This window comes from Pristiophorus japonicus, chromosome 2 (assembly GCF_044704955.1).
Source record: "Pristiophorus japonicus isolate sPriJap1 chromosome 2, sPriJap1.hap1, whole genome shotgun sequence".
Classification (NCBI taxonomy): Eukaryota; Metazoa; Chordata; class Chondrichthyes; family Pristiophoridae; genus Pristiophorus; species Pristiophorus japonicus.
Window position 1 is genome coordinate 88,189,684 of NC_091978.1, and position 12,440 is coordinate 88,202,123.

At 43.0% G+C, this 12,440-nt stretch overlaps 1 protein-coding gene across 5 annotated transcripts in view; it reads left to right on the plus strand.

Annotated features, from left to right (window-relative positions):
- Window positions 1–12,440, plus strand: part of LOC139239574 (talin-1) — a 313,415-nt gene that overhangs the window by 212,809 nt on the left and 88,166 nt on the right. For all 5 annotated transcript variants that reach the window (XM_070868357.1, XM_070868376.1, XM_070868368.1 and 2 more), the window contains one exon: window positions 7,534–7,636. In XM_070868357.1, coding sequence (XP_070724458.1) covers window positions 7,534–7,636 — 103 coding nt within the window. The remainder of the gene's footprint in view (window positions 1–7,533; window positions 7,637–12,440) is intronic.

Genomic DNA, 12,440 nt, shown 5'->3' on the forward strand with positions numbered 1-12,440 from the left:
CTAGAGAGTTGTAGTGAGCTATATTTCACTTACTGGATATATCACTTGCTCTCTCTAATCTTGACTGTGGAGAGCAATATTTTATAAATGCTCTGTTGGACCACGGCCTAAGCAGTAAACTACCAAATAGATTTATTAATATAAGTAAACTATAGCAATGACAAACAGCAAATTGAAAGCAATCTACAGACTTAACTATTTGAAGTATAGAAAATAACAGGCAGGCCACTTATACTAATACTTGATGTAAAACTAGATCTGAAGCAAGATCATAGAGCTTCACTGCTAACTCCGTCTTTTATCTGTCCATCGCTCTCTGGCTTCAGAAACATAGAAAATAGGTGCAGGAGTAGGCCATTCGGCCCTTTGCGCCTGCACCACCATTCAATATGATCATGACTGATCATGTAATTTCAGTACCTCATTCCTGCTTTCACTCCATACCCCTTGATCCCTTTAGCTGTAAGGGCCACCTCTAACTCCCTTTTGAATATATCTAACGAACTAGCCTCAACAACTTTCTGTGGTAGAGAATTCCACAGGTTCACAATTCTCTTGAGTGAAGAAGTTTCTCCTCATCTCGGTCCTAAATGGCTTACCCTCATCCTTAAGACTGTGACCCCTGGTTCTGGACTTCCCCAACATCGGGGACATTCTTCCTGCATCTAACCTGTCCAATCCTGTCAGAATTTTGTGTGTTTCTATGAGATCCCCTTTCAACTAGGTTCCAGTGAATATAAGCCTAGTCGATTCAGTCTGTCTTCATATGTCAGTCCTATCATCCTAGGAATCAGTCTGGTGAACCTTCGCTGCACTCCCTCAATAGCAAGGATGTACTTTCTCAGATTAGGAGACCAAAACTGTACACAATATTCAAGGTGTGGCCTCACCAAGGCCCTGTATAACTGCAGTAAGACCTCCCTGCTCCTATACTCAAATTCTCTCGCTATGAAGGCCAACATGCCATTTGCTGCCTTCACAGCCTGTTGTACCTGCATGCCAACTTTCAATGACTGATGTACCATGACATCCAGGTCTTGTTGCACCTCCCCTTTTCCAAATCTGTCACCATTCATGTTTTTGCCACCAAAGTGGATAACCTCACATTTATCTGTCAAACTGGTCTCATTGTCAATCAAACATGTACTTTAAAGGACACACAAAGATGTTTGGAATTCATGGTTTATCCTATTCCTAGGAACAAATTACCATGTTTCAAATACTTTGGAAGAACTGGGCTATTTCCTCATTGAAGAACTGAAACATTCCTTCATTTAGGAATTTTAGCCATGACTTGCTCCAATTTTTTTTGAGCAAGTTGGTTTTTCTGGCGTAAGTTTGAAAAAAAACGCCATTTTCCTCAATAAATTTGCTCTAGGGTAACTCAGTTAGGTACAATTCTTTTTTAGTTGAGTTTTTTTTTTTAGAAGGGGGAGTTCCCAGCCAGTTTTGGCCATTTATGCCACTTTGGCCAGCTAAAACTTACTCCAAATTGACTTAGGTCAGTGTATGTGGCCAGCTCTGAAAAACATTGTGGGCAGTGAAGAAATCGACGTAGGTTAGTACATTTAAAGCACCACAGTTCCGAGCTTCACACCATTTATTCTGATCTATCTTTCTTGGGTCCAAAGTGGATAATCTCAGTCAGGGGAAACAACCTTTCAACATCTATTTAATCAACTTGGCTGATAGTTTTTTTTAACTCATTACTTGATCTAGTTTAAGTTATAGGTAGATTATATGAAATATTTAACTTTGTAACATGAACCACTACAAGTATTGAAGCCAAAAAACAGAACATCCTTCCCCTCTGCACCGAATTCCCACATACCAAATTTCCAACTTTTGCATTCAGTTTCTGACAACTCTTAGCGACCCTGAATAAATACTGCAGGATATTCCTCATTCACCAGGCGAAAATCGGGGCATCCTTTCGGCCAGGGATAGGGTGCGGCGAACATCGGGGCATCCCTTCAGCCAGGGATAGGGGTTGCGAGCATTAGGTCCTACTCACAGCCAGCAGGACATACTGGGAGGGCGAGGAGCATGTGTGTAGACGCCACTGCGCATGTGGACAGCTGCCGGCAGTGTTTTCTGCGCTGGGCTGTTGCTCCGTTTTCCCCCCCCCACCACTGCACTATGTACGCCGCACTAGGACATGGGACACTCAGCAGAGCGGGCAGGATGGGGCCACTTTTTTTCGGCGCCGTTTCCAGCGCACAAAGTCGCTGCATTTAAGGTATGTTGCCGAAAAAAAGGTTGGGGAAAATTGGGCCCATTATCAGCAGTAAACATACGCCTTTGAAATGGACTTTTGCGTGCCAGACTCAAGTGTATATTCTTGACAACCTGAGGAAGCAGCTTGCATTAATTAACATTTAAGTACATAAGAAATAGGAGCATGAGTAGGCTATACGTCCGCTCGAGCCTGCTCCGCCATTCAATAAGATCATGGCTGATCTGATCATGGACTCCGCTCCACTTCCCTGCCCGCTCCCCATAACCCCTTATTGTTTAAGAAACTCTGTCTTAAATTTATTCAGTGTCCCAGCTTCCACAGCTCTCTGAGGCAGCGAATTCCACAGATTTACAATCCTCAAAGAAGAAATTTCTCCTCATCTCAGTTTTAAATGGGCAACCCCTTATTCTAAGATCATGCCCTCTAGTTCTAGTCTCCCCTATCAGTGGAAGCATCCTCTCTGCATCCACCTTGTCAAGCCCCCTCATAATCTTATACGTTTCGATAAGATCACCTCTCATTCTTCTGAATTCCAATGAGTAGAGGCCCAACCTACTCAACCTTTCCTCATAAGTCAACCCCCTCATCCCCGGAATCAACCTAGTGAACCTTCTCTCAACTGCCTCCAAAGCAAGTATATCCTTTCATAAATATAAAAAACAAAACTGCACGCAGTATTCCAGGTGTGGCCTCACCAATACCTTATATAACTGTAGCAAGACTTCCCTGCTTTTATACTCCATCCCCTTTGCAATAAAGGCCAAGATTCCATTGGCCTTCCTGATCACTTGCTGTACCTGCATACTATCCTTTTGTGTTTCATGCATGTACTCCCAGGTCCCTTGTACTGCAACACTTTGCAATCTGCCTCCATTGAAATAATAACTTCCTCTTTGATTTTTTTCTGCCAAAGTGCTTGACCTCACACTTTCCAACATTGTACTCCATCTGCCAAATTTTTGCCCACTCACTTAGCCTATCTGTCCTTTTGCAGATTTTTTGTGTCCTCCTCACACATTGCTTTTCCTCCCATCTTTGTATCATCAGCAAACTTGGCTATGTTACACTCAGTCCCTTCTTCCAAGTCATTAATATAGATTGTACATAGTTGGAGCTCCAGCACTGATCCCTGTGGCACCCCACTAGTTACTGGTTGCCAATCAGAGAATGAACCATTTATCCCAATTCTCTGTTTTCTGTTAGCATGGATAGAGGATTGGCTAACTAATATATTGCCCCCAACCCCGTAAACTTTTATCTTGTGCAGTAACCTTTTATGTGGCACCTTGTTAAATGCCTTCTGGAAGTCCAAATACATCACATCCACTGGTTCCCCTTTATCCACCCTGTTCGTTACATCCTCAAAGAATTCCAGCAAATTTGTCAAACATGACTTCCCCTTCATAAATCCATGCTGACTCTGCCTGACTGAATTTTGCTTTTCCAAATGTCCTGCTACTGCTTCTTTAATAATGGACTCTCACATTTTCCCAACCACAGATGTGTTCGGCTAACTGGTCTATAGTTTCCTGGTTTTTGCCCACCTCCTTTTTTAAATAGGGGCGTTACATTTTCAGTTTTCCAATCTGCTGGGACCTCCCCAGAATCCAGGGAATTTTGGTAAATTACAACCAATGCATCCACAACCCGTGCTTCTCTTAAGACCCTAGGATGCAAGTCATCAGGTCCAGGAGATTTATCTGCCTTTAGTCCCCTTATCTTATTGAGTACCACCTCCTTAGTGATTGTGATTGTGTTAAGTTCCTCCCCCCCACCCCACATAGCCCCTTGACTATCCACTGTTGGAATATTGTTAGTGTCCTCTACCATAAAGACTGATACAAAATATTTGTTCAGAGTTTCTGCCATCTCCATGTTCCCCATTACTAATTCCCCGGTCTCATCCTCTAAGGGACCAACATTTACTTTAGCCACTCTTTTCCTTTTTATATACCGATAGAAACTCTTGCTATCTGTTTTTATATTTCGTGCTAGTTTACTTTCATTGACATGGCTACGAGTCCCCAAACAAAAATATTTAAAATAAGTGTTTTATTAGAAATGTGACCAACTCTTAACTCACCAGGCATACATCTTACTTTGGGAGATGGGAATTGCTAGGTGATAAAAGACCAAGATCTATCTAGTCCGCCTTCTACCATCCTAGTAGTCATATGTTACAGCAATATCATCATCATCATAGGCAGTCCCTCGGAATCGAGGAAGACTTGCTTCCACTCCTGCAGTGAGTTCTTTGGTGGCTGAACAGTCCAATACGAGAGCCAGAGACTCTGTCACAGGTGGGACAGATAGTCGTTGAGGGAGGGGGTGGGTGGGACAGGTTTGCCGCACGCTCCTTCCGCTTGTTTTCTGCATGCTCTCGACGATGTGACTCGAGGTGCTCAGCGCCCTCCCGGATGCACTTTCTCCACTTAGGGTGGTCTTTGGCCAGGGACTTCCAGGTGTCAGTGGGGATATCGCACTTTATCAGGGAGGCTTTGAGGGTGTCCTTGTAACGCTTCCGCTGCCCACCTTTGGCTCGTTTGCCATGAAGGAGTTCCGAGTAGAGCGTTTGCTTTGGGAGTCTCGTATCTGGCATGCAAACTATGTGGCCTGCCCAGTGGAGCTGATCAAGTGTGGTCAGCAATAATGGAGTTGATGACAAGTCATGGCAATCAATATCTATCAATTAGCCTACAACAGACTTCGACATGAGGGAAATCCTGCCATAGGTTCAAAACACACTACACTTCCCATATTTCACATCTCCGATTACTCGTATCCTGTATTACAAAATGTCATCTTCTGAGAGAAAATCTACTAATTTGCATTTGAATGAATCAATACTTCTTGTTTCCACCACCTCTCTAAGGAGCCTATACCATGGATTCATCACTTACAATAATAATGTCTTTGCAAGTTAGTTTTGAATTTAGACCCCATTCAAGTGCAGGCCATGACCTCTAGTTCTACTTTTCTGGGCTCGTTAAAACTGCTTGTTATGATCTACATTAGTTAGCCATTTTGGAGGTTTTAAAAACACTGCATCATCCCTCAACATTCTCTTCTGCAATAAGAACGCACCCAGCCTACATATTTGCTCCTCATAATCTAGTCTGCAAGGCCACGGCCCAAGAGCTGGAAAGTGGGATTAGGCTGGATAGTTCTTTGTCGGCCCGCGCTGACACAATGGGCCAAAATGGCCTCCTTCCGTGCTGTAAATTTTTATGAATCTATGATCTCGTCAATTATTTTAATTCCTCTCCTCTGTATTCTCTCGATCGTTGCAATATCCCTTTTGCACTGTGGTGCCCAGAACTGTACAAAGTGCGGTCGCACCAGTAATTTATAAAGTGGTAGGATATTATATCGCAACTTACTGCTACTGAGCATTGTTGCAATAGGTTCAATTTGTTGTCCATCAGGATCCTGAGATCTTTTTCATTTCCCATGCACATTATTTTCATTCCATTTAACTAATCCTCCTGAACGTCTTCTCCCCGTGTGAAGCACTTTGCATTTCACTACATGGAATTTCATTTGCCATTTATCCGTCTAATTCCCAAGCATGTTTAAGTCCTTCTATAACCTTTTCCGCTTTGGGGCCCTCCCGCCTCTGTTCGCTTTGGGGCCCTCCCGCCTCTGTTCGCTTTGGGGCCCTCCCGCCTCTGTTCGCTTTGGGGCCCTCCCGCCTCTGTTCGCTTTGGGGCCCTCCCGCCTCTGTTCGCTTTGGGGCCCTCCCGCCTCTGTTCGCTTTGGGGCCCTCCCGCCTCTGTTCGCTTTGGGGCCCTCCCGCCTCTGTTCGCTTTGGGGCCCTCCCGCCTCTGTTCGCTTTGGGGCCCTCCCGCCTCTGTTCGCTTTGGGGCCCTCCCGCCTCTGTTCGCTTTGGGGCCCTCCCGCCTCTGTTCGCTTTGGGGCCCTCCCGCCTCTGTTCGCTTTGGGGCCCTCCCGCCTCTGTTCGCTTTGGGGCCCTCCCGCCTCTGTTCGCTTTGGGGCCCTCCCGCCTCTGTTCGCTTTGGGGCCCTCCCGCCTCTGTTCGCTTTGGGGCCCTCCCGCCTCTGTTCGCTTTGGGGCCCTCCCGCCTCTGTTCGCTTTGGGGCCCTCCCGCCTCTGTTCGCTTTGGGGCCCTCCCGCCTCTGTTCGACGTGTAATGAAAGCTTTACTGAAATCCCAATATGCTGCATCCACTACCTTATCCCTATCAAATTTCAATTGTCGCACCACCAAAGAAAACGAATAGATTCAATTGACAAGATTTCCCCTATATAAACCCTTTTACGATTTTATTTCTGTCCAGATGCTGCATGACCATGTCGTTAATAAGGGTTTCCATAACTTTATCCACAATGGACCTCAAACTCGTTGGTCTGTAGTTTCCTTAGTCACTTTTGTTATCACTTTAAAAAGAGGAGTAATATTTGCCATTCTACAGGCATCTCTCCAGAATTCAGTGATTTCTGGAAGATTTGTGCCAGGGTTCTACATTAGTAATTATAAAAGTACAGAGGAAGCAGCTTATTACTGCTATTACAACAATCAAAAAAATAAGCCAAGTATTTCAATCTTTATAATGACAACCTTGTTATAATTTATCTAAGTTGCCTTAAACCTTAAGTTTAAAGAAACAATCCACATGAAGAAAATCCATCTTAGCTGTTATAAATGTTACCTGATTTCAAATGTTCAATTTGATTTGCCTTTAAAGAGGTAAATGCCTTGTGACTGGGGGATGTGGTGATTTAGAACACTTCTTTCCCACCCCAATACTAGTTGTAAAATTTCTGTTATTTTAATTTGGGCAGTTTAACATCAGTTTATAATTGGATACGAGTACACGAGCACAAATGGTTTGTTATTTGGCAGTCTAACTGAGAAGCTACAACAGTGACTAAGGAATGGAGCATGTCTATAGAGGTGCTCTTCTATAGATAGGGTTAAAAGAACAATGTTGGGACATTGTTGAGTGAACATCACCCTGAATGCTAGAAACAACCCGAGTGTTTTTTGACATGATGGTAGATTACAATTCAGCAGATGTGAACTTTAGGCACTTTACAAAGGCAGAAAAAAAATGAAACATGAATGATATATATTGACTAAAATCAAAAATACATTGACAGTTTTTTTTTAAAAGAGAGAAACCAGTGTTTAGAATATTGCATTTAGTCTTAACATAATGCATGTTTAGGTTCACTTGATATTGCAAAGAAACCTGTGGACCAGATGATATCTTGTTCCTGTTAACACAGCTGTAACCATGGATGAAAAAATAATTTTCTGTGCTTTATTGGCAGCTGGAAAAGTGTTCACAGGACTTGGGAAGCAGCACCAAGATGGTGGGCGCTTCTGTAGCTAAGCTACTGAGTGCAGTCACACAAGGAAATGAAAATTACACTGGTATGTTGGATCATTATAGGTGAGATGGAATATGCAGAGAAAATGCTGACATAATTCAAGCAATAAAATAAGTGTTCAAGATCAACATTGAGCTTGTAATTAAGAATGTATAGTGTGCCATTCAAGTTACCATCTTTGAACAGGCTCTTTTCATCATTCCATTTTTGATTTTAACCATACCCAATTTTTTTTCCTGTCTGTTGAGCTATTCCGCAGACTACCTTATTTTTGCCCAAAATAACATGTTCCGTGATCTTTGCTAATTTCTGAAGCATGGTTTACAAAAGTAGGGAGGTCCTGCTGCAACTGTATAGGGTATTGGTGAGGCCGCACCTGGAGTACTGCGTGCAGTTTTGGTCACCTTACTTAAGGAAGGATATACTAGCTTTGGAGGGGGTACAGAGAAGATTCACTAGGCTGATTCCGGAGATGAGGGGGTTACCTTATGATGATAGATTGAGTAGATTGGGTTTTTACTCGTTGGAGTTCAGAAGGATGAGGGGTGATCTTATAGAAACATTTTAAAATAATGAAAGAGATAGACAAGATAGAGGCAGAGAGGTTGTTTCCACTGGTCGGGGAGACTAGAACTAGGGGGCACAGCCTCAAAATATGGGGGAGCCAATTTAAAACAGAGTTGAGAAGGAATTTCTTCTCCCAGAAGGTTGTGAATCTGTGGAATTCACTGCCCAAGGAAACAGTTGAGGCTAGCTCATTGAATGTATTCAAATCACAGATAGATAGATTTTTAACCAATAAGGGAATTAAGGGTTATGGGGAGAGGGTGGGTAAGTGGAGCTGAGTCCACGGCCAGATCAGCCATGATCTTGTTGAATGGCGGAGCAGGCTAGAGGGCCTACTCCTGTTCCTAATTCTTATGTTCTTAAGGTTTAGCAAGCATTTGAGCATAAAGATGCATGTCATTTTTTATGATTTTCAATACAATTTTTTGAATATAATTTGTTTTAGCCTGTTCATACTTGAGAAGTGGAACAGAAAATACCAGAGTCTGTCTACATCCTTTTCAATTATCAAATTAATTGTCTTGATGATAAAAAAAAAAAGACAAAATAAAGCTAAGGTCCTGACCTGCACCCTGAATAGCAATAAGACTGAATTATCAAATCCGCTGTTGAAATAACGGCAATTAGACTTTGTGGTATTAACCACTAGCTTAATTCAAGTAGTAGAATAATATATTGTGCATGATATTTAATATTGCTCCTATTCTTATAAAACAGTGCAGCACTAACTTATTTTGAGCATGCTCTGTGCCTGAGTATTCCATTTAAACTGGTGAGGTGTAAATTTCTCATGTCTCATCCTCCCCCCACATGAAAATGGGACCTCCGCCCCACCCCACTCCATTTACCAGCTGCCATCAGTAGCCCCAAGGACATCCCTGATCCCTCACCCTGGGCCGTACCAGGGTTCATCTTCCCAAAGTGCTCTGCATCGATCACTTGAAAATGTGGCCTTTAGATCCTTACACCACCCTTCATTCACCAGCTGCACCTTCAAATAAGCATGCCATGAAGTGACTTACAGCCCTGGTCAGATCCTTCTCCCTACCACCAACCATACCTCTCACCGATTGACACTTGCACCTTCCACTGATGAGAAGAGAAATGAAAGGCAAAAAAAAGGGGAGGTGTGAGGGGGGTCCGCCATTTAATAAGATCATGGCTGATCTGATCATGGGCTCGGCTCCACTTCCCTACCCACTCCCCTTAACCCCTTAATCCCTTATCATTCAAAGATTTGTCTATCTCCACCTTAAATATATTCAATGACCCAGCCTCCACAGCTCTCTGGTGAGGCTGTGAGCACCACCAAAGGAGATCTGGTTTTTTTTAAGCAGCTGGTTATTGCCTTGCTACTTTTGCCTTGGTGTTGCCCTGTTTTTATTTAATTTGTTTATGGAGTGTGGGTGGCGCTGGCAAGGCCAGCATTTATTGCCCATCCCTAATTGTCCTTGAGAAGATGGTGGTGTGCCACTGCCTTGAACCGCTGCAGTCTGTGTGGTGCAGGTACTCCAACAGTGCTGTTGGGGAGGGAGGTCCAGGACTTTGAACCAGCAAAGATGAAGGAACAACAACTTGTATTTATATTGCGCCTTTAATGTGAAACATCCCAAGGCGCTTCACAGGAGTATTATGCGATAAAAATTTGACACCGTGCCGCATGAGTAGAAATTAGCACAGATGACCAAAAACTTGGTCAGAGGTATGTTTTAAGGAGCGTCTTGAAGGAGAAAAGAGAGGTTTAGACGGAGTTCCAGAGCTTGGGGCCTAGGCAACAGAAGGCTCGTCCACCAATGGTTGAGTGATTACAATCGGATGCTCAGGAGGGCAGAATTTGAGGATTGCAGACATCTCTTGGGCAGGCCGAGGGTGGGGGGGGGGTGAAGGTTGTAGGGCTGGAGGAGATTAGAGAAAGGGAGGAGCAAGGCCATGGAGGGATTTGAAAATAAGGATGAGAATTTTGAAATCAAGGCAGTGCTTAATTGAAAGCCCATGTAAGTCAGCGAGCACAAGGGTGATGGATGAGTGGGACTTTGTGTAATTTAGGACATGGGCAGCCGAGTTTTGGATCACCAAGTTTACATCTAGTAGAATGTGGGAGGTCAGCCAGGAATGCGTTGGAATAGTCAAGTCTAGAGGTAACAAAAGGCATGGATGAGGGCTTCATCAGAGGAAGAGCTGAGACAAGGGCGGAGACGGGTGATGTTATGGAGGTGGAAATAGGCCGTCTTAGTTATACTGTGGATATGTGGTCGAAAGCTCATTTCGGGGTGAAATATGACACCAGGGTTGTGAAGAGTCTGGTTCAGCCTCAGACAGGAGTTGGGGAGCGAGCAAGTAAAATACTAATTCATTTCCTGGAACCATTTATAAAAAAAAAAAAATAATTGGTTGGTGCCATGGATTGGACACTATCCTGCCACTTCTGTGATCTTGGTTCAGATTCAACTCAGACTGATGGATAAAAGTCTCTCTGCTAGCTGCACAGGTACTTTGTGAAGTCTCAATTGGGCATGAGCTTATAGCTCAAAGCTGTCCCCAATTCTGGCAGCAATTGGCAGTTTCACTTGAGGCCACAGGATAGCTGGTATTGGAAATGGAAAAAATGTCACAAATGCAGTAAGGGGCTGTCCTGGCGAGGTTGGTGTTGAGCAGAGTAGAAACACCTGCGGCTATCTGGTTTATATCTGACCAGCGAGTTATTGATGCTCTCAATAACTCAAAAAATGTGTCAAAAATAGGAAAGATCCATTTCCCTTAACTTGAGCACAATAAAAGTGGGAGAAAAAACACACATACCTTCATGTCACTTGAGCAGAACTCTTATAAACTTCTTTCCAAAATATTTCATGTGAGATGCACATCCCTCTCGTATTTCTAAGACTGCACATTCCTTTTGGAACACTAACCTCTGAATCAGCTATGCGGAACACCAGAGGAAATCTGTTAGAATTGTATTTATTTTTCCTCACCATTAATGGCATGAAGTTTGGAAACTTGTAGACAATTTTTGCCATTTCTAGATTTTCCAGCCTGATTCTTTGTTTAAAAATTGTATTCAGTGCCATATGCTGGTGTGACCAACATTTAGTCACAGAATGTGCTCTGGAGTGTGCAAGTGATAAGAATAAATGCAGCAATTGAACGTTCAGTGATGTACTGTTTTGCAGTACCAATGTGGTACGTGGATTTCTAAACATTTTAAAATTGTACAGGATGAGTATAAATTAGTCAACTTTTGTGGCTGATATTTTATAGCTCCATACGTGACAAAAGGTTTTAAACTTGGTAACCAAAATTTTTGTTGGCTTCAATCATGCCATCTTGTGTTAATACCTGGCAAGCCCATCTCGCTCTCATTCTCCCTCTCTCCCTCTCTCCCTCCCTCCCTCCCTCCCTCTCCTGCAAGTGCACATACCTATGAACATTGGAAGAAGGCAGAATTAGGCATGGCTATGATGCACTCTTTGTTCCCTCCCTTACAGCACACCCTCTTCCCTGCAGCCTTAGAATCCAGCATTCTAGTTTCAGTAGCTTCTTACTGTGGTTGTAGTTTAAAAGAATCTATATTTAAAAATATCGGTTGTAACTTGAGGCTAAAATGGACCGATAGTTTCTATTAATGTCATTGCTTCACACTATTGAGGTTGTCTTCACAGGTGCTCGGAATATACCAAGGAATAAATGCATTAACTTTAGTCAGTTTCTCATCCCTGAGACATTTGTTCAGGGTGTTTCCATCTCTTATTTTAATGCTATTTTAAAAAAAAAAATCTTGCTACATGGTTATCCATAAACTGACATTTCTGTCAGACTGGGATATCCTGCGCTACCTACTTACTCGGCCCTTCCAGCTGTGAGAGGAAGTCTGAGGGTAAGCCTCTACAGGGGATACATTTATTACGTCACATTTTTGTTCTTTGACTTCCTTTCCTCAAGTCTTGTTTTTGCTTGTGGCAAAAAAATGGACACGTTTTATTAACTGACGATTCCAAGAAAAATAACCTTTTTGAAGTTGGTGCATCCTCTAGTTGAACAGATGTTTAGCCACCTAACCAATTTCAGCAATGATGGCAGCTACTGATGTCAGCATATTACCACAGCTGTAACAATACGTGGAACTCCCAAGATTGCGTTGCTTGCTGTTTATAAACCGGAAAAAACTGCCCAAACTTGTCTGACAGGAAATTGAATTTAATGACATTTTCCTGTCTCATCCTGCTGCAGGAAACTTTAGTATTCAGTCTAAGACACATGAAACCCACGATAGAAATACAAGA